The following is a 13,933-nucleotide window of genomic DNA, read 5'->3' on the forward strand; positions in this document are numbered from 1 at the left end:
ATCTAGCGTCTGAATCACTGAGTTCCAGGACTAAACTTACATCTTTCAGATGATCAGCTTTATCCTAAGATGGTAGGAGGTAAGATGTGAGCAGAAGATATTCAGTTCATGAAATTTGCACTAGGCTCCAGGATGGGTGTTTTACAGGAGCCTGTTGGTGGCTTTTTTAAAGGCAGATTCTTCCTTGATCCCATCCATCTCTTCCATCTTCCATCTCTCAGACACCTAAGGCTTTGATACAGTTCTCTATGTCCTTGACTAACATCACAGTAATACATGCCTTCTATGAAAATGTCTTATGTTACACAACCTCATTTCCTTATCAAAACTCCCTTACACTTAAGCCATCCCTGTTTCTTTCTAGGAGGTGCAGTGGATAGAGCACCAGTACAGGAGTCAGGAGGACCTGAGTTCAAATCTCACCTCAGACACTTGATACTCACTAGCTGTGTGACCTTGGGCAAGTCACTTAACCCCAATTGCCTCATCCTGGGTCATCTCCAGTCATTCTGATGAATGAAAGTCACTGGATTCAGATGGCTCTGGAGGAGAAGTGAGGCTGGTGACCTGCATGGCCCTCCCTCACTCAAAAGAAAGTCAGGTGCAAGTCATGTCATCATTTCTCTGATGGCATGATCTTCTTTGGCAAGGAAGGACGAATGCACAATTATACCACTTGCTACTAACTTGGGAGTTACTGATAAGCTTAATGTTTCTAAAAGGTTGGATTTCAGGATGATCTTATTAACTGGTTTAGGACAGATATATTTCTAAGCAGTTTTCTGAAGCTTCTGGTAAACTCCTGGTACCCTCTCTAATGCATTCCAGACTAATAAATCAGTGAGTAAAAAGCAGGGATTTTCTGTATTAGCCTCCAAACCGTTACTGCCTGCCCATAACCATTTTTAGGGCCCCATAGCTCAATAAAAATAAGAATGTGATGGATTGTGGATGTACATTGAATTCTCAAACCATTCTGTCTGTGACCCTGTTCCATACAAGCTTTGCTCCTCCTATATCACCCCATCTTTTTCTCCTAGCTTCTCCTTCCTTTTCTTCCCTCATTTAAGGGATTCTTTCTGTTTTATTCAACATAATTTTAAATTTTCTCTCTTCTTAAGCATATGTGTATGATAATGGATCTAGACTTGTTCTCAGTTAATTATTTTAAACCTATATCTCAATCCAATACAGGTAACAAATTAGAGATTGCAGCAATGATGGGTTATTAATTGGGAACTAATTACTATTTTGTAATTTAAGAAGTTAAAATTTTTTTCATTATTAAGTGATTAAATAGTTCAAATCCTAAAGGAATTTTGTATGTTTTTAGGTGTGGAATATCAAGCAAATGATTAAATTGACACAAGAACACATAGAGGCCCTATTGGACAAATTTGGAGGAGAACATAATCCACCATCAATCTATCTGGAGGTAAGGTGTTGAATATCAGATATTTGGGGGAGTCATGAGGAGAAAATAATTTATTTTTAAAATAAGTTAAAGAAACTTAAGATGCTATTCAATTGAAGAGCTCATTTTAAAAAGAGTATTTCAGGAGTCAGCAAATTAACCCTATTAGTCTGAGAAAAAAGTTTGGTGTATAACTTTTCTTCTCAAGGAAAAACCCCAGCTGTGAAATTTCAGAATTCTTGATATATAGTTTATAACTAGAATTAAGTAGTATAATGCTAAAGATAGTAAGTAATAACTCTAAGACGAAGGCTGTTCAAGTTCATAGACTTGAGAAAGGAGCCCTGGGAAAAAGTAAGATTATAGATTTGGGGGTTGGGGGAATCTTGAGAGAAGAAAGAAGTCTCTAAATCTTTAAGGGGCCAAGGACATTTTTTGCAGATGGAAATAACAATTCATTTTAGGGAACACATAGTAAGCATCCCTGAAGAGCTGAAACCCAATCCTAGCATGTAGTTGTTGATGAGCAGATCTTTTGTCAAGGATTTGTGGAGAAACATGAACAAGAATCACAGAATCCGCCCAGGGGTCAGTAAACTAATACTTGGCAGAAGCACAAATTGTATTTTCGTGGCAATCAGATTATAATCCCAAACATGGTTTTCTCTGTTGTGGCTGTCCTATTTGAAGTAGTCTCAAAGGGGCCAATGAGAAAATAAACAGTTAACTTAAATTGTTGCTGTTTTTTTATTAATGCCACTTGTTATTGATACTTTTGTTTTCCCATCCCATCCATTTCTGAGTATGTCTTTTACCACCTCCAAACCTGCCTTTGTAACGAAGATTTAAAAAGAAGAAAAACACTTTTCTGATATTAGTTAACTCTAAGCCATTTATAAAAATTTCTTAATGTGTATGCTTTCACTTTAGTCCCAGAAGATTTGTTTGATTGACTTTTGTTGAGGAAAAAATTACAAATTAAAAAAAAAAAGCTAAATGCAGGCCTTACATAGGGAGCCTTAAGGTAGACCATTACAAAAACAAGGCAAATTTTGAAAATCAAAAATATGTTGAGGTTTATATAGTAAATTGACAAATTTGTTGTAGTTCAGTTGTTTTTGCACCATATCTGATTCTTCATGACCCCATTTGAGCTTTTCTTGGCAAAGATACTGGAGTGGCTTGCCATTTCCTTCTCCAGCTCATTTTACAGATGAGGAAACTGAGTCAAACAGGATTATTTGCCTAAGATCACACAGCTAATAAGTTTCTAAGGTCACATTTGAACTCAGATCTTCCTGATTCTAGTCCTAGCAGTCTATCCACTGTACCACTTAGCTGCCCAAAAATGAATGAATAGCTAAGTCAGTTATTATTTTTGTATAAGAGGCAGGAGGGGGAAAAATCTAAACCAGAGATTTAATGAATAAAGGAAACTCAGTGTTAGAAAACCTTATACTGATACATATTGATGATTCATTTATAATTTATAATATTAGTCTTGTACATAAGGGTTTAATAAATTTTTGTTTGAATTAAATAGTCATTTGGGGCATTGAAAGGTTAGGTGTCTTGCCCCTGGTCACAGAGCTAGTCTGTATCAGAGGTACTTGAACTTTAATCTTTTCTGACTTCAAGATCAGCTCTGTAGTCACTGTATTATGGTGCCACTCTTCATAGAAACAGGAAAAAATTTCAGAATTGAAACATATTCTAGAAGTGAAAAATATTTATTTAAAAAAGAACTTTTACATTTAGAAACAAGAACATACGAGATGTTTACTTAGTATAGGAATGATCCTTTTTCTACCCCTTGTTACCTTTTCTCCTCCATTCTTTTTCCTTCCTTTACCCTCTGTTGTCCCAATCCTTTCCTCTTTACTTCTTACCTTTCCTTCCTTCTCTTTCTCTTCTAGTTCTTCCTACTTTTTTCCTTCTTTCCCCTATTCATTCCCTTCATTTCCATTACTTTCCTATCTCTCCTCCTCACTTTTTTTTTCTTTCACATTTCTTTCTATACCTTTTTTTCCCTCATGGTACCATCTTCTCTATCTCCCTTTCCTCAAACTTCTTACCCCCTCTTTCTCTCTCCTCCCTTCTTTTTCTTTCTCTCTTCCTTTTTTCTTTGTTCATCTTTTCTTCTGCTTTCCTTTCCCCTTATCTTCCTTCCCCTTCCCCACAGTCTATATACCCAGTTTCTTTCCCTTTATATCAACTCCCTGCTTATGTCCATCCTCCTGCTACTTCAGTCATCTCCTGCTACCATATTCCTCTTTCCCCTCCTCAAAATGAGCTTCATTTAGTTGACCAGACTTTTTCTGCAAGAAGTTGGGTAAATTGCAGAACTCTACAAGGATATAATGAAAAGTGACAAAATCATACAGTATTGCTTAGAATACTTTATATATTAATGAATGGAGTGACAAAATAGATTAAATTCCCAAATGAGAGAACATTTGTTGGAAGAAACCTTCACTCAAATCATTCTTATAACCTTTCTAAAGTATAGCATAGAGTTGCTACAGAACAGTTTATTCTGTGGCCATTAGTGAATGATAGATATCCTGCTGTTAATTGACATGAAGGTACTATCTAAATGTTTACCTCAGACTTGCCACTGAAATCAATGTGGCTTAAGATCATAGCCAGCTTGTCTTCATTAGTGTCTCTGAGCCCTGGTGGAATGGAATCCATCAATACATGGGGCTCTGGAAGAGTACGCTGTGTTCTAAATAACACAATAGATAACGATTAGTAATCAGGCAGTAAGCATTGATTGTGTATCTACTATGCTGCAGGTACTGTGTGTAAAAGTAACAGTTAATTTCGAGAAGTTTAAAATTTAGAGAGCATTTCCTAGACATGCTCACATTTGATTGCTATAATAGTCCTGTGAAATAGATGTTACAGGTGCTATCCCCATTTCATAGATAAGAAATTGGAGACTCAGGGAGGTTGTGATTTGTCCATGGTCACCCAGCTAGTGATGGTCAGATAGTTGGTACCGCAGATGGGATGCTGGGCCAGGAGCCAGGAAGACCTGAGTTCAAATCTGGCCTCAGGCAGTTACTAACTGTGTGACCCTGGACAAGTTGCTTAACACTGTTTGTCTAGGTTTTCTCATCTGTAAAATGAGCTGGAGAAGGAATGGCAAACCACTGCAGTATCTTTACCAAGAAAACCCCAAAAGGACTAATAAAGAATAGAACACAACAATAACCACTACAATAAATGTCAGAGATGAGATTTATACCCAGGTCCCTAAGGATTTAAAGCTCTACATTCTTTCCACTACACCACCCTGCCCATTAACAGATATAATCATGTGAAGGCATATAGAAATAAGAGGGAGGTGGGTGTGTAGTACCATGGTCAGGATGAGTGGTATGATGATAATGTATATCAGAGAAGGCAAAGCTTTTGAAATCTTATTTTGTTTCTCACATCTTTGCCAAAGAGAAAGAACTTTAAATTAGAAAGCACAGAACAAAAATGACTAAGATGAATGAGGAAGATAAGAAGGATAGAATTGATAGACCTAATTTCAATTTATCATTAAGCCCAGACAAGCTGCAATGCAAATTTACATTCCATTTATGCAAAATTCCTTAAATTAACAATAAAGAATAACCATCTGTTCATTACTATAAGATGTGACATTAAACAGGGAGACTTAATATGATTACTCAAGATATTTGCTATTATTATGGACAAATTCAAATGAGTTCAGGTTGGAGTGGATTTCCCTGTAGATGATATTCCTTATGTTTTTGTTAATAGATGACACAGTGATGATTGTATCAAGCTCTAGTAAAGTTTGCTGAATGAGACCCATAAACGCTCAAAATAATTTGACTTAATCATCAACACAGGAAAAACCAAGTGGATGAAGAATACCTGTTATCTAAACTACAACATATTTACATGGTATAACTGCCAAATAAACTATAACTGTGTCAAGATCAGACATTGTTATTTGTTATCTTAAAAAGTTAGTGCAAATGGATAATGGGTTGGACCCAAGATTAAATAGGAGGAGGTAAGTAGGCTGAATAGTTTTAGAGAAACTGCCAAGCTTCTTCAGTGACCCACTTTTCTCCCTAAAAAAAAAAAGCCCCATCTTTTTAATAACAATATTCATCTAGAATTGTTATATGGGTTTATGTTGTGGAACACAATGCTATCGAGTCAGAAAAGAGTACTTAGAATACAATGAAGAGATGCATGGTGAGTGTGAGCAGTGTGTAACAGATAATAATAGACTATTAAAAAGCATTGATAAGTACTTAAAATGTGCCAAACACTGTGCTACAGTGCTGAGAATGGGAGGGCAGAGAGGTAGGGGTGAAAGTGGAGGAGTTGGGACAGTCTTTGCCCTTCAGGAATTTATATTCTGTAAGCCAGAAACAAATGTACCCAGAAAACTAAATTTTATTCATATATATGTGTATATATGCATGTGTGTACATGTGTATATTTACATACATTGTGCATATATATTTACATACATATGCACATTGTAATTAATAAGAACTTTTGGGGTAGATACTAGCTTCCTGGCAATTCAAAATGGTCTCAGGTCCATGCCTCCACGTTTCATATGGAAATGATATTTGAGTTGAACTGTGATGAAAGCTAGAGATGTTAGATGGTGGAGGTAAGGAAAAAGTCCAGTACAGATATTGGTAATGACTTATATGCAGATGCAGAGACAAGAAACAGAATATCGTGTACATTGAACAAGTTTGAACTTGGAATTTGGCAGGAGTGTAGAGTGCTTGAAGGGCAATAAGGTGTAATCAATCTGAAAAAGCAGGCTGGAGCCAGATTGCAAAGGACTTTAAAAGTTGAAGAGCGATAATTTGTATTTTATTATAAAGGCATTGGTGTCTTTTACAGTCATATCTATGTTTTAGGATGCACTTTGGCAACTCTGTGGAGGATGAATTGCAGAGGGAAGATCCTGGAAATGGGAAGACAGAAGAGTAGTGTTCCAGAGAGAGATGATAAGGTTTAAGTAGGGAGAGAGAGATTGAAAGAGATGTGGCCTAGAATTAGGAAGACTTAGAATTGATTGGATATGAGAGAGTGAGGAAGAGTGAAGAGTTGAGTCTCTGAGGCTGGAAATCTGGGTAACAATGAAGAAGAAATAGATAAGGCATGTCATTAAAGAAATCTATGATTAAAAAAAAGAAGGTAACATGGTCCTGTGCTGATGAGGAGGAATAACCTTTATATTTCAATAGAATTTAATGATACTTAGAGAAAAAAAAGCCCCTACCACATTGGGCTAGATAACCTCTGTAGAAATGAAAGGAGGTCATGGACGTATGTTACACAGACTAGGCAAGCTTAGATGAGTTGTGATTGGGACTTCTAGAGAGATCATTCATGTCAATAAGATCCTATGTTGCCTATGCTAGGCACTAAGGGAAAAAAGGCAAAGTAGTCCCTGCCTTCAGTGAGCTAGTAAACACAAATACATTAGGAGTGACATGGTCAAACCTGTATTTTAGGAATATGTGATTTTGGCAGCTATTCTCTCCTGGTGCATGGAGTATAGATTGGAGAGGGAAGAGACTGAAAGTAGGGAGATTGTTGTAATAATCCTGGATAGTGGTAACGAAGAGGGTCCATATTAGAGGTTAGAATGAGGGTATCTATTTAAATAGAAAGATTTGGAAGTAGAATCAGCAAAACATGTCAACTGATTAGATATGGAAGGTGGAGGAGAGTGAGGAGTTTAGCAAGACTTCTGTAAACTTAATTGAGTGGAAAGGATAGTGAGGTACACTGTAGCAGATGGCCCGCGTCTCTACACGTCTCGGTGATGTGGTGAAGAAGAAAGAGACACGGGAGGCGGGAAAAGATAGACCAATTCCATTTATTGATCAGAGGGTTAGGGTATTTATAGACAGAAACTGCAAGCCTACGTGACATTCTGCTCATCTCCAGTCCCAGTGATTTGGCCAGTCTTATTGTCTTTAAAGACTGTTAGCCTAGAGGACATCTATTTTACATATCCCTTGTTTTCTGTAATTCTCATGTTTGTCTCAAGGAGACAGCAACATCTGGGGGGCTTGGAGAGCCATTCTGGATGATAATGAGCACAGTCTCAAAGAATAGTTTCCCCGAAGGTCTTTCCTGATCTTGTCAACTGCACTCCACCCTGGCCCTCAACAGTCCACAGAATAAGAAAGGAAGTTCAGAAGAGGGATGGGGGTGAGGAGCATAGCTGCTGAGGAATTTTTAAGACATATTTAATATCTATAGGATATCTACATGGAAATGTCTGACAAACTGTTGATGATAGTTGAACCCAAGAAAATTCAGAAAAGGGGTATATATAGGACCTAGCATAGAGCCCTGTGTACACCCACACATAGAAAGAAATAATGTGACTGAATGAGCCAGGAAAAGGAACCGAGTGGAGAAGTAGATGGGAAGATGACCAGCAAATAGCAGTATCAAGAAAATTCAGCAAGAAGAGAGTGACCACACATCACACCTATCAGATTAGCTAACATGACAAACAGGAAAATGATAAATGTTGGAGAAGATGTGGGAAAGTTGAAACACTGATTCATTGTTGGTGGAGCTGTGAGGTGATCTAACCATTCTGGAAAGCAATTTGAAACTATGCCTAAAGGGCTACAAAAATGTGCGTACCCTTTAACCCAGCAATGTCTCTTCTAGGACTGTATTCCAAAGAGATCATAAAAATGGTAAAAGGACCCACATGTACAAGGATATTTATAGCAGCTCTTTTTGTGGTGACCAAGAACTGGAAATTGAGGGAATGCCCATCAGTTGGGGAATGACTGAACAAGTTGTGGTATATGAATGTAAAGGAATACTATTGTGCTATAAGAAATGACGAACAGGAAGACTTCAGAAAAACCTGGAAAGACTTATATGAACCAATGCTGAATGAAGTGAACAGAACCAGGAGAACATTATACATAGTAGCAGCCACAGTGTGTGAGGACTGTTTCTGATAGACTTGGCCATTCACAGCAATGCAGAACCTTAAACATTTCCAAAGGACTCTTGACGCAAAGTGTCCTCCACATCCAGAGAAAGAGCTATGGAGTCCGAAGGCAGAATGAAGCAGACTGTTTTCTCTTTTGTTATGTTTTGTTTTGTTTTTTCTCATGGTTTATCCTCTTCATTTTAATTCTTCTGTGCAGTGTGACTAATGTGAAAATATGTTTAATAAGAATGTATGTGTAGAATCCATATAAGATTGCATGCTATCTTGGGGAGGGAGAGGGAAAAAATTTAAAACTTATGGAAGTGATTATTGAAAACAAATAAATGAATTTAAAAAAAATAATAATACAAGAAAAAAAAAGAGAGTGTCCAAGAGGAAAGGGGTGTTCAGTAATGTCAAATGTGGTAAACTGGTCAAGAAAGATTAGGACTGAAAAGAAGCTATCAACTTTAGCAGTTAATAGATCATGCATGGGTGTTTTTGAAAATAATTGTTTCAGTTGACCTTACCATCCAAACTGGAAAAACTGAGTTGATGAAGAGTGCCTATTAGCCTAACTGAATAGATAGACAAACTACAGAGATAATATGTATATAAATCTTGGATAGATTGTACAAATGGCCATTGAGTTGGACTCAGGATTAAATAGGAGGAGCAGATCAGTTCTATGAGATTTATGATAACTTGGGATATTTCCAGAGAATGCACTTTTTCTTTTCTCTTTTATTTGGTTAAAAAAACTAAAACACTAACCATACTTGAGTGTGTATGTAACAATGTTTATTGATTTAAAGTAAAAAATATATCTTGAACTTACTTTCTAAATTTTTAAATACTAAGGATTACTCTGATAACTTTTCATTATATTTACTGGCCTAATCTTACGGACCTAATTCCAGTAAAAGTGATGTGATCAGAACCTTAGATTTGAGACCTCTTTTGAACAACCAGTGCAAACTCAAGATTAAATATTTAATTCTGTTTTTTCTTTGTAGGCCTATGAAGAGTACACCAGCAAGCTAGATGCACTTCAACAACGGGAACAACAATTATTGGAGTCCATGGGGAATGGAACTGATTTTTCTGTTTCTAGCTCAGCTTCAACAGACACAGTTACATCTTCTTCCTCTTCTAGCCTTTCAGTGGCACCTTCATCTCTTGCAGTTTTTCAGAATCCCTCAGATGTGTCAAGAAGCAATCCTAAGTCACCACAAAAACCAATTGTTAGAGTCTTCCTGCCCAACAAACAGAGGACTGTAGTAAGTAAACCTTATATGTCTTCATCTTGCCTGCTCTGTCTTCTTAGTACTTTTTAGATAGAGCAGATGTAGAAATTATAAAATATTATTCTGTATTAGTCTGAATATAAACTGTGTATTTTCCCCAAACCTGTCTTGTATGAAACCTAAATGCAACCTAATAATCAGTGTTATTTTCAATTCATACCTCTATTTTTTCTTTTAAAAAATTCATTTTAAGTATGGTTATGATCCATATTTGAACCAATATGATCACTTGCGAAAAGAACATACTATTTTGTGTGTGTTCATCCTTCGTTGCCGAAGGAGACCACGCCATCAAAGAAATGATGACATGACTTGCACTTGACTTTGTTTTGAGGGAAGGAGGGCCGTGCAGGTCACCAGCCTCACTTCTCCTCCTGAGCCATCTGAATCCGGTGACCAAATATTCATCAGCATGACTGGAAATGACTCAGGATGAGGCAGTTGGGGTTAAGTGAGTTGCCCAAGGTCACACAGCTGGTGAGTGTCAAGTGTCTTGAGGTGAGATTTGAACTCAGATCCCTGACTCCTGCACTGGTGCTGTATCCACTGCACCACCTAGCTGCCCCTCATGCTGTCTAGTGGTAATATGAATTTAATTCTTTGACTCTTAAGTGCAACATTTCTTAAAAATGTGTGTTGTCATCTTCAGCGTTACCTCTGATGACCTGAGACTGTTGAGCTAATTATATTAAAGGTGATATCATCAAAACCTTTTATTTGATACTTCCTTTTTACAACTCAGCCTAAAGCCAAACTCTACATAAAGCATTTATTTATATATGTAATATGCACATATATATATTATGTCATAGTCTATGTTATATATACTGAATTGAATAAATATATATTTATAATTGAGTTGATTTTTATATCTTTATATCTTTAATATATGTCTATGTCTTTAATCTATTATATAATATAATGTATAATATTATATATTTATTATGTATATTTATAAATATATTTTATATAGCTTGTATATTTACATATATGAACTGTATATACATATATATCTATAGTTTAATTTGGAAAGTTTGATATAGGGGAATGACAACAAATTATGGTATATGAAGGTGATGGAGTACTATCATGCTGTAAGAAATGATGAAGGGGATTTAGGAAAACCAGGGAGGACTTGTATGAACTTATGCAAAATGAAGGGAGCAAAACCAAGAGAATGTTTTATACAATCATAATATTGTAAAGACAAACAACTTTGAAAGACTTAGGAATTCTGATCAACATAATAACCAACCTTAATTCCAAACGACTCATGATAAAAGGTGCTGTCTACTTCCACATAGATAACTTATGGACTCAGAATGCTAACTGAAACATCTTTTCTTTTTTTCCCCTTCCGTTCTGTTTTTTTGGACATAGCTAATGTGGGAATTTGTTTTATTTAACTATATATATTTGTAACAGGTTTTGTTTTTCTTGCCTTCTCAGTGGATGGGGGGAAGTGGGAGGAAATGAATTTGGAATTGAAAATAAAATAAAGTTGAATTTAAAAAAAAGAAATGTCATTGGAATTAAAAATATATATAGTACTAGGCAAAGTGATAGTGATCCAAAGATAAATTAAGACATAGACACATCCCTCTGGAACCTTAGAATCTAAAGATGATGAAGGAAATAATGTATACTCAAATAACTGTAATGCACGGTAGATTGTGGTAATATGAGGGTTGAAACCATGTGCAATGAGAAATTTGAACACTGAAAAATCATTTTTAATTGTAGGCCTTGGGAAGATAGATTGGGGGAGCCTTGAGACAAAAAAAAGCTCTAAGTCTTTAAGAGGCCAAGGACATTTTTACAAATGGAAATACATAGTATTTGCAGAGGGAACACAGAGTAAGCAACCCTGAAAAGCTAAGGCCATTGTTGGTGAGCAGATCTTTTGTCAAGGATTTATGGAAAAGCATGAACAAGAATCACGGAATCTGAGTTGAAAGAGACCTCAGTTACTCTCGTTCAGTCTTTATCTGAATCCTCTCTACTAACTTCATCCCCCCAAAATAGTCGTTTACCCTTTTTTTTTTTTTTTTTAAAGATCTCTATTATTTCTTGAAGTAGTCTAATTCACCTTTTTGGATATTTTATTATTAGGAAGTATTTCTTTAACTAGAATCAAAATCTGCCTTCTTCAGCTTCTAACCCAGGAATTCTTAAACTAGAGTTCATTTATTTACTTTAAAAAAAAACTTTTTGGAGTACTGTTTCAATAGAAGTTACCATTGTAATCCAATGTATTTTATTTTATACATTTGAGAACTGTATTCTGAGATGGGGTCCATAGGCTTCATCTCTCTTGGTTCTAGGCATTCTCTCTAGCTATCTCCAATGTCTGGAATGCTATCTCCACTCTGACTACTGACCTGGCTTCCTTTGTTGTTGTTGTGTTTGTCCTTCATTCGTGAAAAGGACCATGACATCAAGATGATGACATGACTTGCAGTTGACTTTGAGTGAAAGAGGGCTGTGCAAGGTCACCAACCTCACTTTCTCCTCCGGGCTTCCTTTAAGTCAGCTAAAATTCTCTCTCTTATAGGGAGCCTTCCCTAGTGCTTTCTCTCTGTTCATTATTTCCTATTTATCCTTTATATAGCTGATTTGTATATATTTATTTGCCTGTTGTCGCCTCTCCACTCCCCACACCCTCATTGGGTTGTGAACTTGAGGGTTAGGACTGTCTTTTACCTCTTTTTGTAAATCTAGTGCTTAGCACAGTGCCTGGCACATAATAGGTGCTTAGCAAATGTTAATTGAATTGAATTGCTGAGGTCTCTACCTGTCTTTAAAAACTCTTTGCTTGAACTGAATCTGCTTTCCCCATAAGTTATCATATCTTTTCTCCTTTTACATTTCAGACTTTTAAAAAGTGTAGTCTGTACTCACTACTCTGACTTTCCTACCACTCACTCACTCCTAATCTCCTTCCAATATAGCTTAATTTTGGGACATATTTTTGAAATGTCTATGAGACTTATATTTTGAAATATCTGGTAGGCAATCTCATAGTTAGCATGCCTGAAACCTAAAACCAAACTCTCTGTTCTCCCTCCACTGAAATCCATTCTTCCCCCAAAATTGCTTATTTCTGACATTGGTACCACCATCCTTCTGAAATAAACCAGGTTAAAAACCTTAATGCTATCTCTGACTTTTTCCTCTATCTCACCAGTTTGTATCCAGTTAGTTCCCAGGTCCCATAGATTGTTCCTCCATAGCTTCCAGCTCATCCATCCTCTTTACTCACTCTATTCTCACTCAACTTCAGACTTTTAGCACCTTTCACAGTCTCTTAATTGATCTTCCTGACCCAGTCCTTTTTTCCTTTTTTTTAATCCATTTACTCTCTGTCTAGCTACCAAAATAACGTGGCATAAGTCTAATAATGTCAGCCTGCTTCTCAAAAACCTTTAGTGGCTTCTTTTTGCTTCTAGGATAAAAAACAAAGTCTTTAGTCAGGCCAGTTGTTAGGTACTCATACTCTAGACACCATGCTAACTGTTTAGGATACAAACACAAGCGGAAAAAGAAAAAAAGCAATTCTTCCCCTCAAAGAGCTTACTTTATAATGAGGGAATACCATTAAAAGGGAGCCAGAAAACTAGAAAGAGTTGTGGAGAGAATTGTAACTGGGAGGATGAGAAAGCCCCAGGTCCATAGCCTGGCGTCTAAGGTCCTATCCAGTCTTACTCCCGCATATCTTTCTAGCCTTGATTCACATTTATTCCTCTTCACACGTTCTGTATTCCTAATTTTTCATGGCTTTCTTACAAATTCTTCATTTCTTTAGAGATCAACTCAGTGCCATTTTCCTCTATGTAGTTTTCCCTGATCTGTCCAGCTGTTAAGAGTTCTTTCCTTTCTCCAAATACTCCTAGATCACTGTCTCATGCCTTTGTTTTGTTTTGTTTGCTCCCAGTCAACTTCTACTTTGTATTATTGAGACCATACTTGGCTTTAAGTGCCATGCTATATGTGCTATTATAAAATCAGGGAAAACTATGACATTAAACCCAACCAGATTAACCATAAGACAGGGTGGTAATGATGATGATTGAATAGATCTACAGGTTCTGTTATACCTATAGTTCAGATGTATCAAAGTTGTTCAAAATTATTTAATCATAAATTTGTGTCAAAAGTGAGTGCAAAAAGCAAGTTAAAAAGTGTAGTTTTAATGAGACTGTCCAAAAATAATATAATTTTTAAAAATAAATTTGTAAT

The 13,933-nt window shown here is 36.4% G+C and overlaps 1 protein-coding gene across 10 annotated transcripts in view; it reads left to right on the forward strand.

The window, feature by feature from the left end:
- Positions 1-13,933, forward strand: part of BRAF (B-Raf proto-oncogene, serine/threonine kinase) — a 167,897-nt gene that overhangs the window by 56,916 nt on the left and 97,048 nt on the right. For all 10 annotated transcript variants that reach the window (XR_011976817.1, XM_072652559.1, XM_072652561.1 and 7 more), the window contains exons 2-3: positions 1,334-1,435; positions 9,404-9,667. Coding sequence is in view for 9 of the 10 variants with exons in the window: in XM_072652559.1 (XP_072508660.1) it covers positions 1,334-1,435; positions 9,404-9,667 (366 nt within the window). In the remaining variant the exon portion in view is untranslated. The remainder of the gene's footprint in view (positions 1-1,333; positions 1,436-9,403; positions 9,668-13,933) is intronic.

This window comes from Notamacropus eugenii, chromosome 3 (assembly GCF_028372415.1).
Source record: "Notamacropus eugenii isolate mMacEug1 chromosome 3, mMacEug1.pri_v2, whole genome shotgun sequence".
Taxonomy (NCBI): Eukaryota; Metazoa; Chordata; class Mammalia; order Diprotodontia; family Macropodidae; genus Notamacropus; species Notamacropus eugenii.